This window comes from Schistocerca piceifrons, chromosome X (genome assembly GCF_021461385.2).
Source record: "Schistocerca piceifrons isolate TAMUIC-IGC-003096 chromosome X, iqSchPice1.1, whole genome shotgun sequence".
Lineage (NCBI taxonomy): Eukaryota > Metazoa > Arthropoda > Insecta > Orthoptera > Acrididae > Schistocerca > Schistocerca piceifrons.
Genome location: NC_060149.1, coordinates 705,763,900 through 705,776,118, shown reverse-complemented (window position 1 = coordinate 705,776,118; position 12,219 = coordinate 705,763,900). Strand labels below are relative to the sequence as shown.

The 12,219-nt window shown below is 39.7% G+C and overlaps 1 protein-coding gene across 1 annotated transcript in view; it reads left to right on the top strand.

The window, feature by feature from the left end:
• LOC124722628 (KICSTOR complex protein SZT2-like) overlaps positions 1–12,219 on the top strand; it is a 727,281-nt gene that overhangs the window by 158,911 nt on the left and 556,151 nt on the right. Inside the window, exon 17 of the mRNA XM_047247762.1 lies at positions 8,916–8,994. Coding sequence (XP_047103718.1) covers positions 8,916–8,994 — 79 coding nt within the window. The remainder of the gene's footprint in view (positions 1–8,915; positions 8,995–12,219) is intronic.

The following is a 12,219-nucleotide window of genomic DNA, read 5'->3' as shown; positions in this document are numbered from 1 at the left end:
GACAGTGGGTATGTGAGATGTGGCAGGTGACTAGAGAGACAAGGAATGGGAGACTTGTTTCTGTGTACAATGTTGGATCAGTAAATACAGGATTCTGTCTGTGAAGGCCTCTGTGTGATGCTTGGTATATTTGGAGAGCTGTCACTGCAGATGTGATGACCTCAGTTGGCTAGCGTTTATGGAAGGGACTTCTTGGTATGGAATGTGGTACAGCTGGTGTCCTCACTATCAGTCCAGATCACAAAGATGTCATCAGTGATACTGAACCAGGTGAGGGGTTTGATATTCTTGGGGGGGGGGGGGTAAGAAGGATTCCTCTAGATGGCCTATGAATAGTTTAGCATAGGATGGTGGTGGTATGTGGGTGACCATTGCTGTATGATAGATTTGTTTGTAGGTGATGATTTCAAAGGAGAAATTATTGTGGGTGAGGATATAGTTGGTCATAGTGACCACAAGGGAAATTGTAGGATTGGAGTCAGTTGGCATTGGGAAAGGTAGTGTTCAGAAGTGGCAGGACCGTGGGTATTGGGGATGTTCATATACAGGGAGGTGCCATCAACAATGACAAGCAGGGCATCGTGTGATTTGTAGGAGGGTAGACTACTAGTAATAGGCTGAAGGTGTTCATCTACAAGAGGTTCTATGACGAGGCCTAAGCATTTGAAGAAGGACTGGAGATACTGCTGGATTTCAGGAATGGTGTCGCTGTGGCTGGGTTTGTAGGTTGATGAATGTGACAGCTAGCAGAATCCCTCCACTGTGTGACCCCTGTGGTTGAAAACCACAGTAGTGGAGCATTTGTCGGCTAGTAGGATTAGGTTGGGATCAATTTTTAGGTGGTGGATTGTGGTTCCTTCTGTGGATGTAATATTACTTTACAAATTGAGGCATTTGGGGAATGATGGTGAGACAAGATTTGAGGTTAAGAAATTCTGGAATGTTACCAGGGTGGATCACGGTTGGATGGAGGTTTGAACTCAGTCACACAGTGTTCAGTGTTGGTTTTTGGTTGAGTCTGATCAGTAGGCTTGTGGGGAAAAAATTGTCTCAACTGTAGGGACCAGGAGAAATAGAGGTCTTTAGTAACATGTCCAGCATGATTGAATTTGGGATTGGGGTAAAATGTAAGGCCTTTGGAAAGGACTGATACTTCTGTGGGACTAAGGCTTTTTGACGATACATTCATGAATGTATTTGTGGTCTGTTACAGTCGTCTGTCTGGTGGTGGGAGGGAGTTTCTCAAGGTGTGGTAAATGTAATAGGCCTGCGAGGCAGGATTTATTGGCCATGAGGGAATGGGGGGAGGTTTGGAGACTGCTGTAGAGGTAGTCCAAGGTGGGAGTGGGAAGTGAATGGGTTGGAGAGTTTCTTGAGGTGGCAATGAGTGTGTGCTGCATTAGTTCCTCAAGGGCAAGAGTTTCAGCACGAGAGATGAGATGCAGGAATTTGGTATTGCAGAGCAGGAGAATTTTACGGATGGGTAAGAGGTAGTGCAAGGAGATTTGGGATTGATTTACATTATTTTGACGGCTTGGTTGGTGAGGTCAGGACTGACAGAATTTGAACAGGTGGAGGTTATTGTGGAAGGAGGGTTTGTAACCAGAAATTGTCAATTTGATGGTCAGGCCATTTTGGGGGTTCCATGAGCTAGGTACACAACACAGGAGCAGTATGTGGGATTGGGTACTGGTTCGGGTAAGGGCTCTGTTCTGTATTGGTGCAGATGAAAGGAGCAAGAATGCATTGTTGAGGATAAGAAATGCTTAAAAATATGTGGAGGAAAAACTCATAAATATATGTAAAATTATCTGGCAAAAACTCTCAAAAAGGACAGATCAGATGAAGTATGGGGAAAAAGGTGAAACCTGAGGGAGTAGGACCAATGGTGAAAGGCAAAAGTGAACTAAAAAAATGTAAAAACACAATGATAGCAAAGAGAAAAATAAATAAAAAGACGATAGTGGTGAGATGCAGATCAATGGCTGGATGTGTCTGAAGAGAGGAGACAGCAGGTGTCAATATAAGGGTGTTGGAATAAGAGGAGAGAAAGGGGGTAGGGGGTGTTGGTAAGGTCAAGGTTAAAAATGTTTGTGTGGCACAGAAAAGTAAGGAAAATACACATGAAAGTATGCACTAGTGAGAGAGGAAGTGTGATCAGTGTGAATGTCTAGAATAAACCATATTGGCAGGAAGAATGTGGGACATGAGATGCAACACCAAGAATCTGCATGGTCACATAGCTATGTGTTGTGCATGGACGAGATTGTTGATACAGTGTGGCTCAGAAGTCAGAGCGTTTGTGGTTTGGAAGGTGAAAGATAAAACACAGGAAAGTAGAGAAAAAATGACAGACACTGAGTAAAAGAATGCAATACCTACCAATCACCAGCAATACCTCCATTTCGACAACTGCCACTCATTCCATACCAAGAAGACCATTTCATACAGCCTAGGCACCCATGCTCGTTGCATCTGCAGTCAGAACAATGCCTCTCCAAATACACCCACAGTCTCACCAAGGCCTTCACAGACGAAATTATCCATCCAACCTTGTATAGAAACAGATCTCCCAGTCACATTCCACCTCCCACATATCCACCATCCGGCCACAACTGAGAACTCCCCTCGTGACTCTACGACCCAGTATTGGAGCAACTGAATCACATACTCCACTAGAGTTTTGACAACCTCTCGTCATGCCCTGAAATGAGGAATATCCTACCCATTATCCTTCCCATCCCTCCCACAGTGGTATTCTGCCACCCACCAAACCTATATAGCATCCTCGTCCATCCCTACTCCAAACCTCTTGCCTCATGGCTAGTATCCCTGCAGTAGAAACAGACACAAGACCTGTCCCTTACATCCTCCCACCACTCCATACTCCATTCAGGTCACAGGAATCGCCTATCCCATCAAAGGCAGGGCTCACTGTGAAAGCAATAATGTTATTTACAAACTAAGTGCAACCATGATGCTGCTTTTGGTGTGGGCATGACAATCAACAAGCTGTCTGTACGCATGACAAACTGTGGCCCAGAGATAGCTGGACCATCCAGTTGCTGAACATCCTGTCCAACACACTGTGCTTCACTTGAATGACTGCTTCAGAGCCTGGGGCATCAGGATCCTTTGTACCAAACCAGCTTTTCTTAATTCCACAGGTGGGAACTCTCCTTGCAATATATTCAACGTTCTACTAACCCTCTGTGACCTCAGTTGTCACTAGTCCCTGTCCTGCACTTACATATTCCATTCCCTGCGCCCACTCCACCAATACACAGCCTTCTATTCCACCAATACACTCACTATTCCTTTTCCCTTTTTATACTTCTCTACATCTCCCTCAACACCTCCCCCCTCCCCCTCCCCCTCCAAACCTCCTGACTGCACCTAGCTGCTCTAACCTGTTCCCACTATGTCCCTGCACACACACCCAAGCACCATTACACCTTCCTCAACCCCACCCTGCTATTCCCATCTCCCCTCCCAACACTGCCTCCTTACCCCCACTGCCAGATTGCTGCTCAAATGAGGCACAGATATGTCTCAGTCCGTCCACAGTGGCCAGGGACAGTGATCATGGGTGTATGAGTTCTTATTGTATGAATATGTGTGTGTTTTCTACTTTAGAAGTAGGCCTTTTGGCCAAAAGCTAAAATGTATAGCAGTCTTTTCATTGTGCCTGTCTGCAACTCAATGTCTCCTCTACATGGTGAGTAGTTACTCCATTCTGGACTTCCCATTGTTTGAGTTTTACTCCTGTTGAATCTTCAGGTATTCAAACTTCAAGGAAAGCTTTCTGCTAAGTTATGTTACACTGAAGATGTAATTTGTAGGACTGAAGATAGAATTTGTGCCTGTTCTTCTTGAAGCATAGTGGGTAGTGTCACCAGATTTTTGAGTGAATTAATTTTACCTGTAACCAGTACTGTAATTTATTCTAAGGATATTCAGTAGGATCAGAAGTCTATCAAATCCACCAGATTTTCTCTAAAATATGGTGTATTGGCATATGCTGTATGGACAGAGGCATTATTATACTGATAACAGATATATGTTGAAGGGACCTGGAGACACTGGTGGGTTTCAGGTAGATTTTACAACAGCAGAACAGAGCTTCTGAAATCAGGTTTTAAACTGAAGAACATTTGCAGTTGCAGTTGTGGATGTGGATTCTGATCATAATTTATTCATTATGAACTGCAGCTTAATACTGAAATTCCAAGAAAGTAGGAAATAATGGAGTTGGGACCTGGATAAATTGAAAGAATCAGCAGTTTTTGAGAGTTTCAAAGGGAGCCTTAGGCAACTATTGACTGAAATGCAAAAGGAATATGATATAACGTAAGTATGGAGCTTAAAGAAATGAAATAGTACTGGCAGCAGAGGATCGTGTAGGTAAAAAGATAAGGCCTAATGAGCTTGATGCCTCTCCCTTACAACCATTACTCGTCCCTCTCCAAACCTCTTTCCAGCCCCTGTCTTCCTTACTCCCTTCGTCCACTCCACTCGATGCAGCCCCTCATCCACTCCACCCGACATAGCCCCTCATCCCTGTTGAGCTGCAGTGCAAGAGCGATGTAGCCATGCACATTTATGTGTGTGTGTATTTGTACTCTAGCAGTTCAGGAGGAGGATTTCTCCAAAAGCTCTGCAACATTCTGTCTTGTTTCTGTGACCATAGCTGACTCAACGGCTAAATTGCATGGTGGGTTGTTACCTTACTCCTTCCTTTATTAACAAAAATATTCCTTGCATATAAACTAGTCGTGATCAGCTCTTGAAAAAATATCTGTTATTAATTATGAAAGCATGCATGGCTCTGTGACAAATAGGTGTCACATATAGGAGAATGAAAGAAATCTGTGGAGAAGAGAGAAGCAACTGTTTGAATATCAAATGCTCAGATGGGAAGCCAATAGTAAGCGAAGATTAGAAGGATGAAACTTTGACGGAATAAAGAGAAGGGCTGTTTAAAGGGAAAAAAACCATGCGAAGATAATGCTATGGAAAGGGAAGTGGACTTACATGACGATGAGATGAGAGATTAGATACTACAAGAATAGTTTGGTGGACAACTGAAAACCCCAAGTTGAAACAAAACATCTAGCATTGAAGACACTCCCTCAGGATCATTGGGATCTTTGGGAGAACCAGTCATGATCAAACTATTCTGCCAAGGCGTAATATGATCGGACATCAAGAAATAGTAATAATCAGAATTCCAAAGAAGACAGGAATTAACAGGTGTGAATGTTATCAAATTGTTTAAGAAATTATGGTTGCAAAATATTAGCACAAATTATTCACAGAAGAATGGGAAAACCTGTAGAAGTGTATCTGGGAAAGATCAGTTCGGTTACTGGAGAAATAAAGAAATGTATGAGGCAACAACCGATTTTAAAAGATAGACTGAAGGAAGACAAACATGAATTTATAGCATTTTTCAGTTTGGAGTAAGCCTTTTGCGATTTTGACAGGAATACACTTCGAAATTCTGAAGGTAGTGGGAATAAAATACGAGCAAGGAAATATTAACTACAAGCTGTACAGAATCCAGAGTCAAAGGACATGAAAAGAAGACAGTAGTTGAGAAGGGGGTGAGACAGAGTTGCAGCATATCCCTCATGTTATCCAATCATTACATAGAGCAAACAGTAAAGGAAACCACAAGCAATTTGAGAAAGCATTGGAAGTTCAGAGAGAAGGAATAAAATCTGTGGTGTTTGCTGATGACACTGTAAAAGGACTTGGAAGTGCAGTTGAGTGGAACAGGTAGTGTCTTGAAAAGAGGCTATAAGAAGAACATCAACAAAAGTAAAACAAGGGTAATGGAATTAAATCGAATTAGATCAGGTGATGCTGAGAGAATTAAATTAGGAAATGAGACACTAAAATTAATTGACAAGTTTTGCTATTTGGGCACCAAACTAATTGATAATATTTGAATATGAGTGGACATAAAATGCAGACTGTTAACAGCAAGAAAAGCATTTCTGCAAATGAAACATGTATTAGAAATTTAAGTGTCAGAAACTGATTTCTGAAAGCCTTAATCTGAAGTGTAACCTTATACATAAATGAAACTTGGCTGACAAACAGTACAAATAGGAAGAGAATATAAGATTTCAAGCATGGTGCTACATCAAAAATTAAATGGGTAAATAGGATAACTAGTGATGGGGTACTGAATCAGGAGGTTTGAGGAGGGATAAATTTATGGCACAACGTGACTAAAAGGAGGGATCAGATGTTAGCACTCATCCTTAGACATCAGAAAATAGTGTGGTACTGGAAGGAAATGTGAGGAGTAAAAGTTACAGAAGAAGATCAAGGCTTGCAGTAATTACATAGAAATGGAAGAGCTTGCACAGGATAGATCAGATTGGACAGTTGCAGCAATTAGTATTTGGACTGAAAAGGATAACAACAACAACAACAAGGAGTCAATTTCAAAGTGTTGCAGAGTGTGAGTAGCATACTGTTGTGTACAGAGTTTTCATAAACATCTATCTTCATTTTTACATTGAGCAAAACTAATTGTGTAGTCCCCAATCACCTCCACCAAATTTGACTGTCACCACTACACATTAAAGTAAATCCTGTTTGTCAGGCATTCACAAAGCCCACTACAATCCCTGTAGTAGTTGAGCAAGTGAAGCAAAAAGGAATTCTGCTAACTAATGCAGAGAATGTCTGCAGTCGCTTAGCAGATATTCAAATTTCATCTTTCAGAAAATAAGAACTATAAAGCATCTCTGACAAAGATATGAGTTGTTGACCCCCAATGCCCATAAGGATTTGTTTTTACTTTTTGGGTTGTCCTATCTAGCATCACTTTGTGAAGGCTCCCCATTTCCTGTGGGTTTGTTTGCATTAGATCATCATTACTACCAATTAAGATAATTGAATGATGAACTTTGAAATTTTAAGTTTGTTAGTCCAGCTTCAAACCTTAAAATAACCATCATACAAGGAGTGGACGAAAATATGGAAACATCAAAAACACAATGCTTTACCTTGCCTAATGCAGTGTAGGAGACACATTTACATTCAAAACAGCTTCTAGTCATCTCTGAATGGACAAATACAGGTCCTGTATGGTTTTCAAGAGAGTCTTATACCATTTGTCCTAGAAAATAGTGGCAAGTGCAAGTAATGATGATCTAGGTAGATAGCAATCATGCACCCTTCTGTCCAACATAGACCACAAAGACTCAATAATCTGGAGACTGTGGTGGCCAGGGGAGATGCAGCAATTCATCCTCTTGCTCACAGAACCAGTCCTGGACAATGCAAACTGTGTGAACTGGGGCCCTGTGGTCTTCTAACACGGCATCACCATTGGTGAACAAACATTGTAACATGAGATGGACCTAACCAGCCAAAATCCATGGCAGTAATGCAAACTTGCAGAGTAACCATGGGGACCAGGGAATACCATGATATTGCTGCCCAAATCACCACTGAACCTGCACTGTATTTCACTCTAGGGATGTAAAATCGGCCGGAAGTTGTAAACAGAGTGCAACATGACTCATCCAGCAAAATGACTTTCTTCCATTGCACCATAGTCCAAGTGTAATGGCTTCAGCACCACGTTTTACTGTTATGGGGATTTGCATCACTAAAGCTGTTTTGGAATTTCAGCTCTCTCCACAATTCCCTGCTTATGGAGTTCCCTTCATGTTGCTTTGGTGCTGACAGGGTTCAAAAGTGTGACATTCAGTTCTGCAGTGACTTTTGCTGCTGTTGTCCTCTTATTTTTTATCACAGTCTTCTTCAGTGACAGTCTGTCATGATCACTCACCACAAAATATCATATACATTGTGACTTAGCGAATGTTGTGTGGTTCGGATTCACTGATGACATCTTTGTGATCTGGACTGATGGTGAGGGCACCCTATAAACATTCCCATTCCTTCAGAACCTCAACACCTCCCCCCCCCCCCCCGCCCCCTCCATTTGTTTCACCTGGTCCTCCTCAACCTTCCAATGTTCCAATGTTGACCTCCACCTCGAGGATGGCTACATCAGTATCTCAGTCCATTTCAAACCTACAAACCATAAACATTGTGACTTAGTGAATCTTCGATATGGTTCCTCTTGAAACACAGATCTCTTTGGTTCCCCTCAGTTATGGAAGTACCCACCAAAAGGGCACCAACATTTTGCCCACATTCACTTACCTTGAACATAATACACTCACAACTACACAGAACACTGTGCTAACCGTGACTAACACTTGCCATGCATTGTGCAGGTGCCATTCTTGGTTAAATATAACAATGCAACCTGCAGGCTTGACAGTCACCTGCATTTTATATTCAAGCATAAATTTCTCTCTGTGTTTCCATATTTTTGTCCAGCCCCCGTAGCTGCATGTATTGTGTTTTTGTAGCAACTCCATTTGGATGATGGACTGATTCCTGCACAGAGACAATTTTTGTCGTCCTGTGCACAGTTTAAGGTTACATGTCATGTTGATTAGCTTGCCGCACCGATCTGTGATGTATAAGTAACACATCAAGCCAAGTAGTGTTCAGCTTTTATAATTGTGTCCTCCCATACTTTTTGTAATACTTGCTGCTACTCTTTGTAAATTACTCACAATAATTAGTTGAATAAACTTCTTACTATAAAACTGTAATAGCAGTTTTGCCTATATTTGTAACTTCAGCAGTTTCAATTTTTGTAAGGTTGTCTGTAAGTAAATGATGGTGAGAAATACACCAATTCATTAACATGTTTAATTTTTGAGTGCCAAGATTCACTAAATCTCACAATCAAAACTTTAGATTTCTTTAAGCTTATTTGTGTTTATTTTGTACTGTACTAGCATTCCTTTACGCACATAAGTAAAGTAATTTAACCTTTAGTTCATGACACCTTTGTTACTGTGTTGCAGAATGAGGCTTCAGGAAGGCTTCACTTTTGCTCATTCATCTGCTGGGATTATTAATATGGTTCTTGAGGTTGAGATGAAGGTGAGAACAATAGATTAATACCATGAGAAATTGTTTAAAAGTTCGCAAATTTACTACAACATATAAGTGATATATAACTGCTTTGTATTCTTAAAAATAGCATTATAATTTACTGCAATTCTTGTCAACTCTTTCTACACATTTTGTATGAAAGACTGTATGCAACACAAGAAATTCTTTCTCCCCTTACTTACACTTCTTTTACTGTTTGATCTTTCATGTACTGTGTTGCCTGTGTGCTTTGTCTCCTGAATTGTATCTTAAAATGTGTTGTATTCTTGGATTTGTTGCCTGCTTATCCATCTCACCGTACTTAATATGCTGAGTATGTAAACTTTGCAAAACCTGTGAGGAGCAATAAGTTTCCTGTTAAATCAAAGACACTTAAAGTACTACTGGAGAAATGTACGTGTTAGAAATTATATAAAAAAGGGTTACTATAAAATGTTATAGAACAGCTACAGTACTTCATTTTATTGGGAATAACTGATCAGGAAACAAGAACTATGAATGTTCTTCTAGTATATGGAGTAATTCATTGTGTGAGAAGAATAACTCTTACATGTGAGAAGCCAGTAAACATCACATATAGGAAGAAATTGAAAAAATAATTTTAATTAATGGAAAAACTACATTTCACATTTTTTAATTGCTTTTAATTGTAACATCATGCAATTGGTGCTCATTATTTATAAAACACTATTGGATGTTTGTGTAAGGTCTCCATTGCTTTGCAGGACATTAAATCAGTGTGTTGGTTACTTCTTATTCTATTATTTGATGTAATGGTTGAATACTTCCAGGGAAACTTTCATACTTTTCAGCTTTACATATCCCACAAACACTAAAATATGGTATGGGGAAAGACACACAAAGAAACAAATCAGTTGACCTGGCCATATTAAAAGTGAATAACAAGAAGTGTGGGCTATGGTCTCAGCCTGTTGAAATGACATATCCTTGACTGGTTTATTGTATTCCAAAGGTAGGAAATTTTGTGGTCTGCCACAGTACTGATCCAAAGTTGCAGAAACTGTCCTCCTTTCTCATGTATGCAAGTGACAAATCAACAGGTTTCAAGAATGAAACTATGGTGCTTCTTGCACCAGCCATACAAAAATGGAAAAGGTAATCCTCACTGCATAATGGCACCTATCCTTTTGTAGTGCATGAACATAAGTACTCTTGTGGGGAGGTAAAACTCCTTGCACAGATAATAATGCTGTGGACATCTCTCAGGAAACACTCTGTAAAGATTCTGATACTCTTTTGTTGTCTGTGCCTTCTGCAGAATGGATGACCTTGGTGGTGAGAGAGCGAAAGGTAGTGTGGTTTACATAATGAAAACAATTCATTTTTAGAGTCCTCCCTGTGACATAAAAAAACTATGATTTGTGATTCATGACTCCTGTGCCTTCCTTAACTTTCTTAAAACAATTTCCAAGGTTATTTTTTCAGCAGTGACACTACCACTTTAATCTTCTACCTATGTCTTACATTGCTAATACTTCATCTCTGATATGGATCTCAATATGGATAATAACAGATACTCATTTGTTTGTTACTAAAGTAATTGTCATAGAGCTGCTTCATGTTCAGTTAAATTACTATTCTATTCAAAATTTTGACTAGAGTTACTCAGACATTCAAGGGTACTGTTAGATCGGCCTTGCAGTGATCTTCTTACTAAACATCTCAATGCTCATTCTGCAGCGTGCAGTTCTCAACATGACTATAATGGAATATTTTTTGAGGGTTGCACTTTATTGGATAATATACAAATAATATTGATTTTCTGTTTTGGCCAACCTTTTTCTAAGATGTAATATGTTTTTGGATACCCAGTAGTGAGTCAAGAAGATTGTGTGATATGTTACACTAGTGGTGAAACAGGAATGAGAATTACCTGTATAACATTGAAAAGTGTCCAATTACATACAAATAAAAACTGTGACAATTTTCCAAAATATTGCCAACACCTTTCAGTCTTATGACATAAATACAACTTTATCCTCTGACAACAATGTGTGGCATAAGTCACCCCACAATTTTGAAAGGGACCTGAATGTATACAAAAATTCTTTAATCTGTAATGTTGCTTGTACTATATGTTAAGTTCTCTATATAGCCCAAACTGAACTGAACTTCAGTAACCAGTTCAAAAAACATATCAATGCCTGGCAACACATACACACAACCAATAGATCAGCCATAGCTACATGCATTGAATATTTAGGATATAAATGTGCGAAAGTAAATGGCAGTATGACACTGGGTAAATTAAACAAAAGCAATAATGTGGACCTAAATAAAGAGTTTGACACTGTCATACACAGCAAACAGGTGGGAAAACTATTTAGTGATACAATATAATTTAGCTTAATAAATTATTTTAAACAAATTTATGAAGTTTACTAAATAAATATCAAGGGACTGGAAACAGTGTTTATATGCTCCATATCTAGCTGCACTTCTAATAGAAATAATATTTTTAATTGGATTAAAGTATATGATTGTTACATTGCTGTTGTTATTGTTGTCTTTAATCCAAAGATTGGTCAGCAGCTCTCCACACCAGTCTATCCTGTGCACATCTCTTCATCTGTGCATAGCTACTGCAGCTTACATCACCTAGAATCTTTGTATTGTAGTTAAGCTTTTGTCTCCATCTACAGTATATTATCCCACTCACTTCCTTCCATTACCAAATTATTTCTTGATGCTCTGGAATGTGTCCTTTAACCTATGACTTCTTTTAGCCAAGCTGTACTCTGAAATTCTTTTCTCCCATTTAAGACAATTGGCATTTATTGTTCTGTCTCAGTTGCATAGTTTTAATTAGATTGCATGCAATGCTGTGTTCATATCCTGCATTTAACATTTTATTAAACACAATAAGGGGACCATACCCTAACCATGAGAAACACACCATACCTTAACACCATCTCCTCCATACTTCACTATGGCACTACACATGATGGCAGCTAACATTCTCCAGGCATTCGCCAACCCCAACCGCTTCTGTCAGATTGCCACAGGGTGTAAAGTGATTCATCTCTCCGAATCTCATGTTTACAATCATTCACTGCCTAGTAGTGTCACTCTGTAAACCATCTCAAGTGTCACTAAACTTTGGCTATAGAAATGTGCAACTTTGAAGAACTCATCAGTTTTTTGCACCACATTTCCTATAACCCAAAGGCACATTTGTTTTTCTTGGTGGAC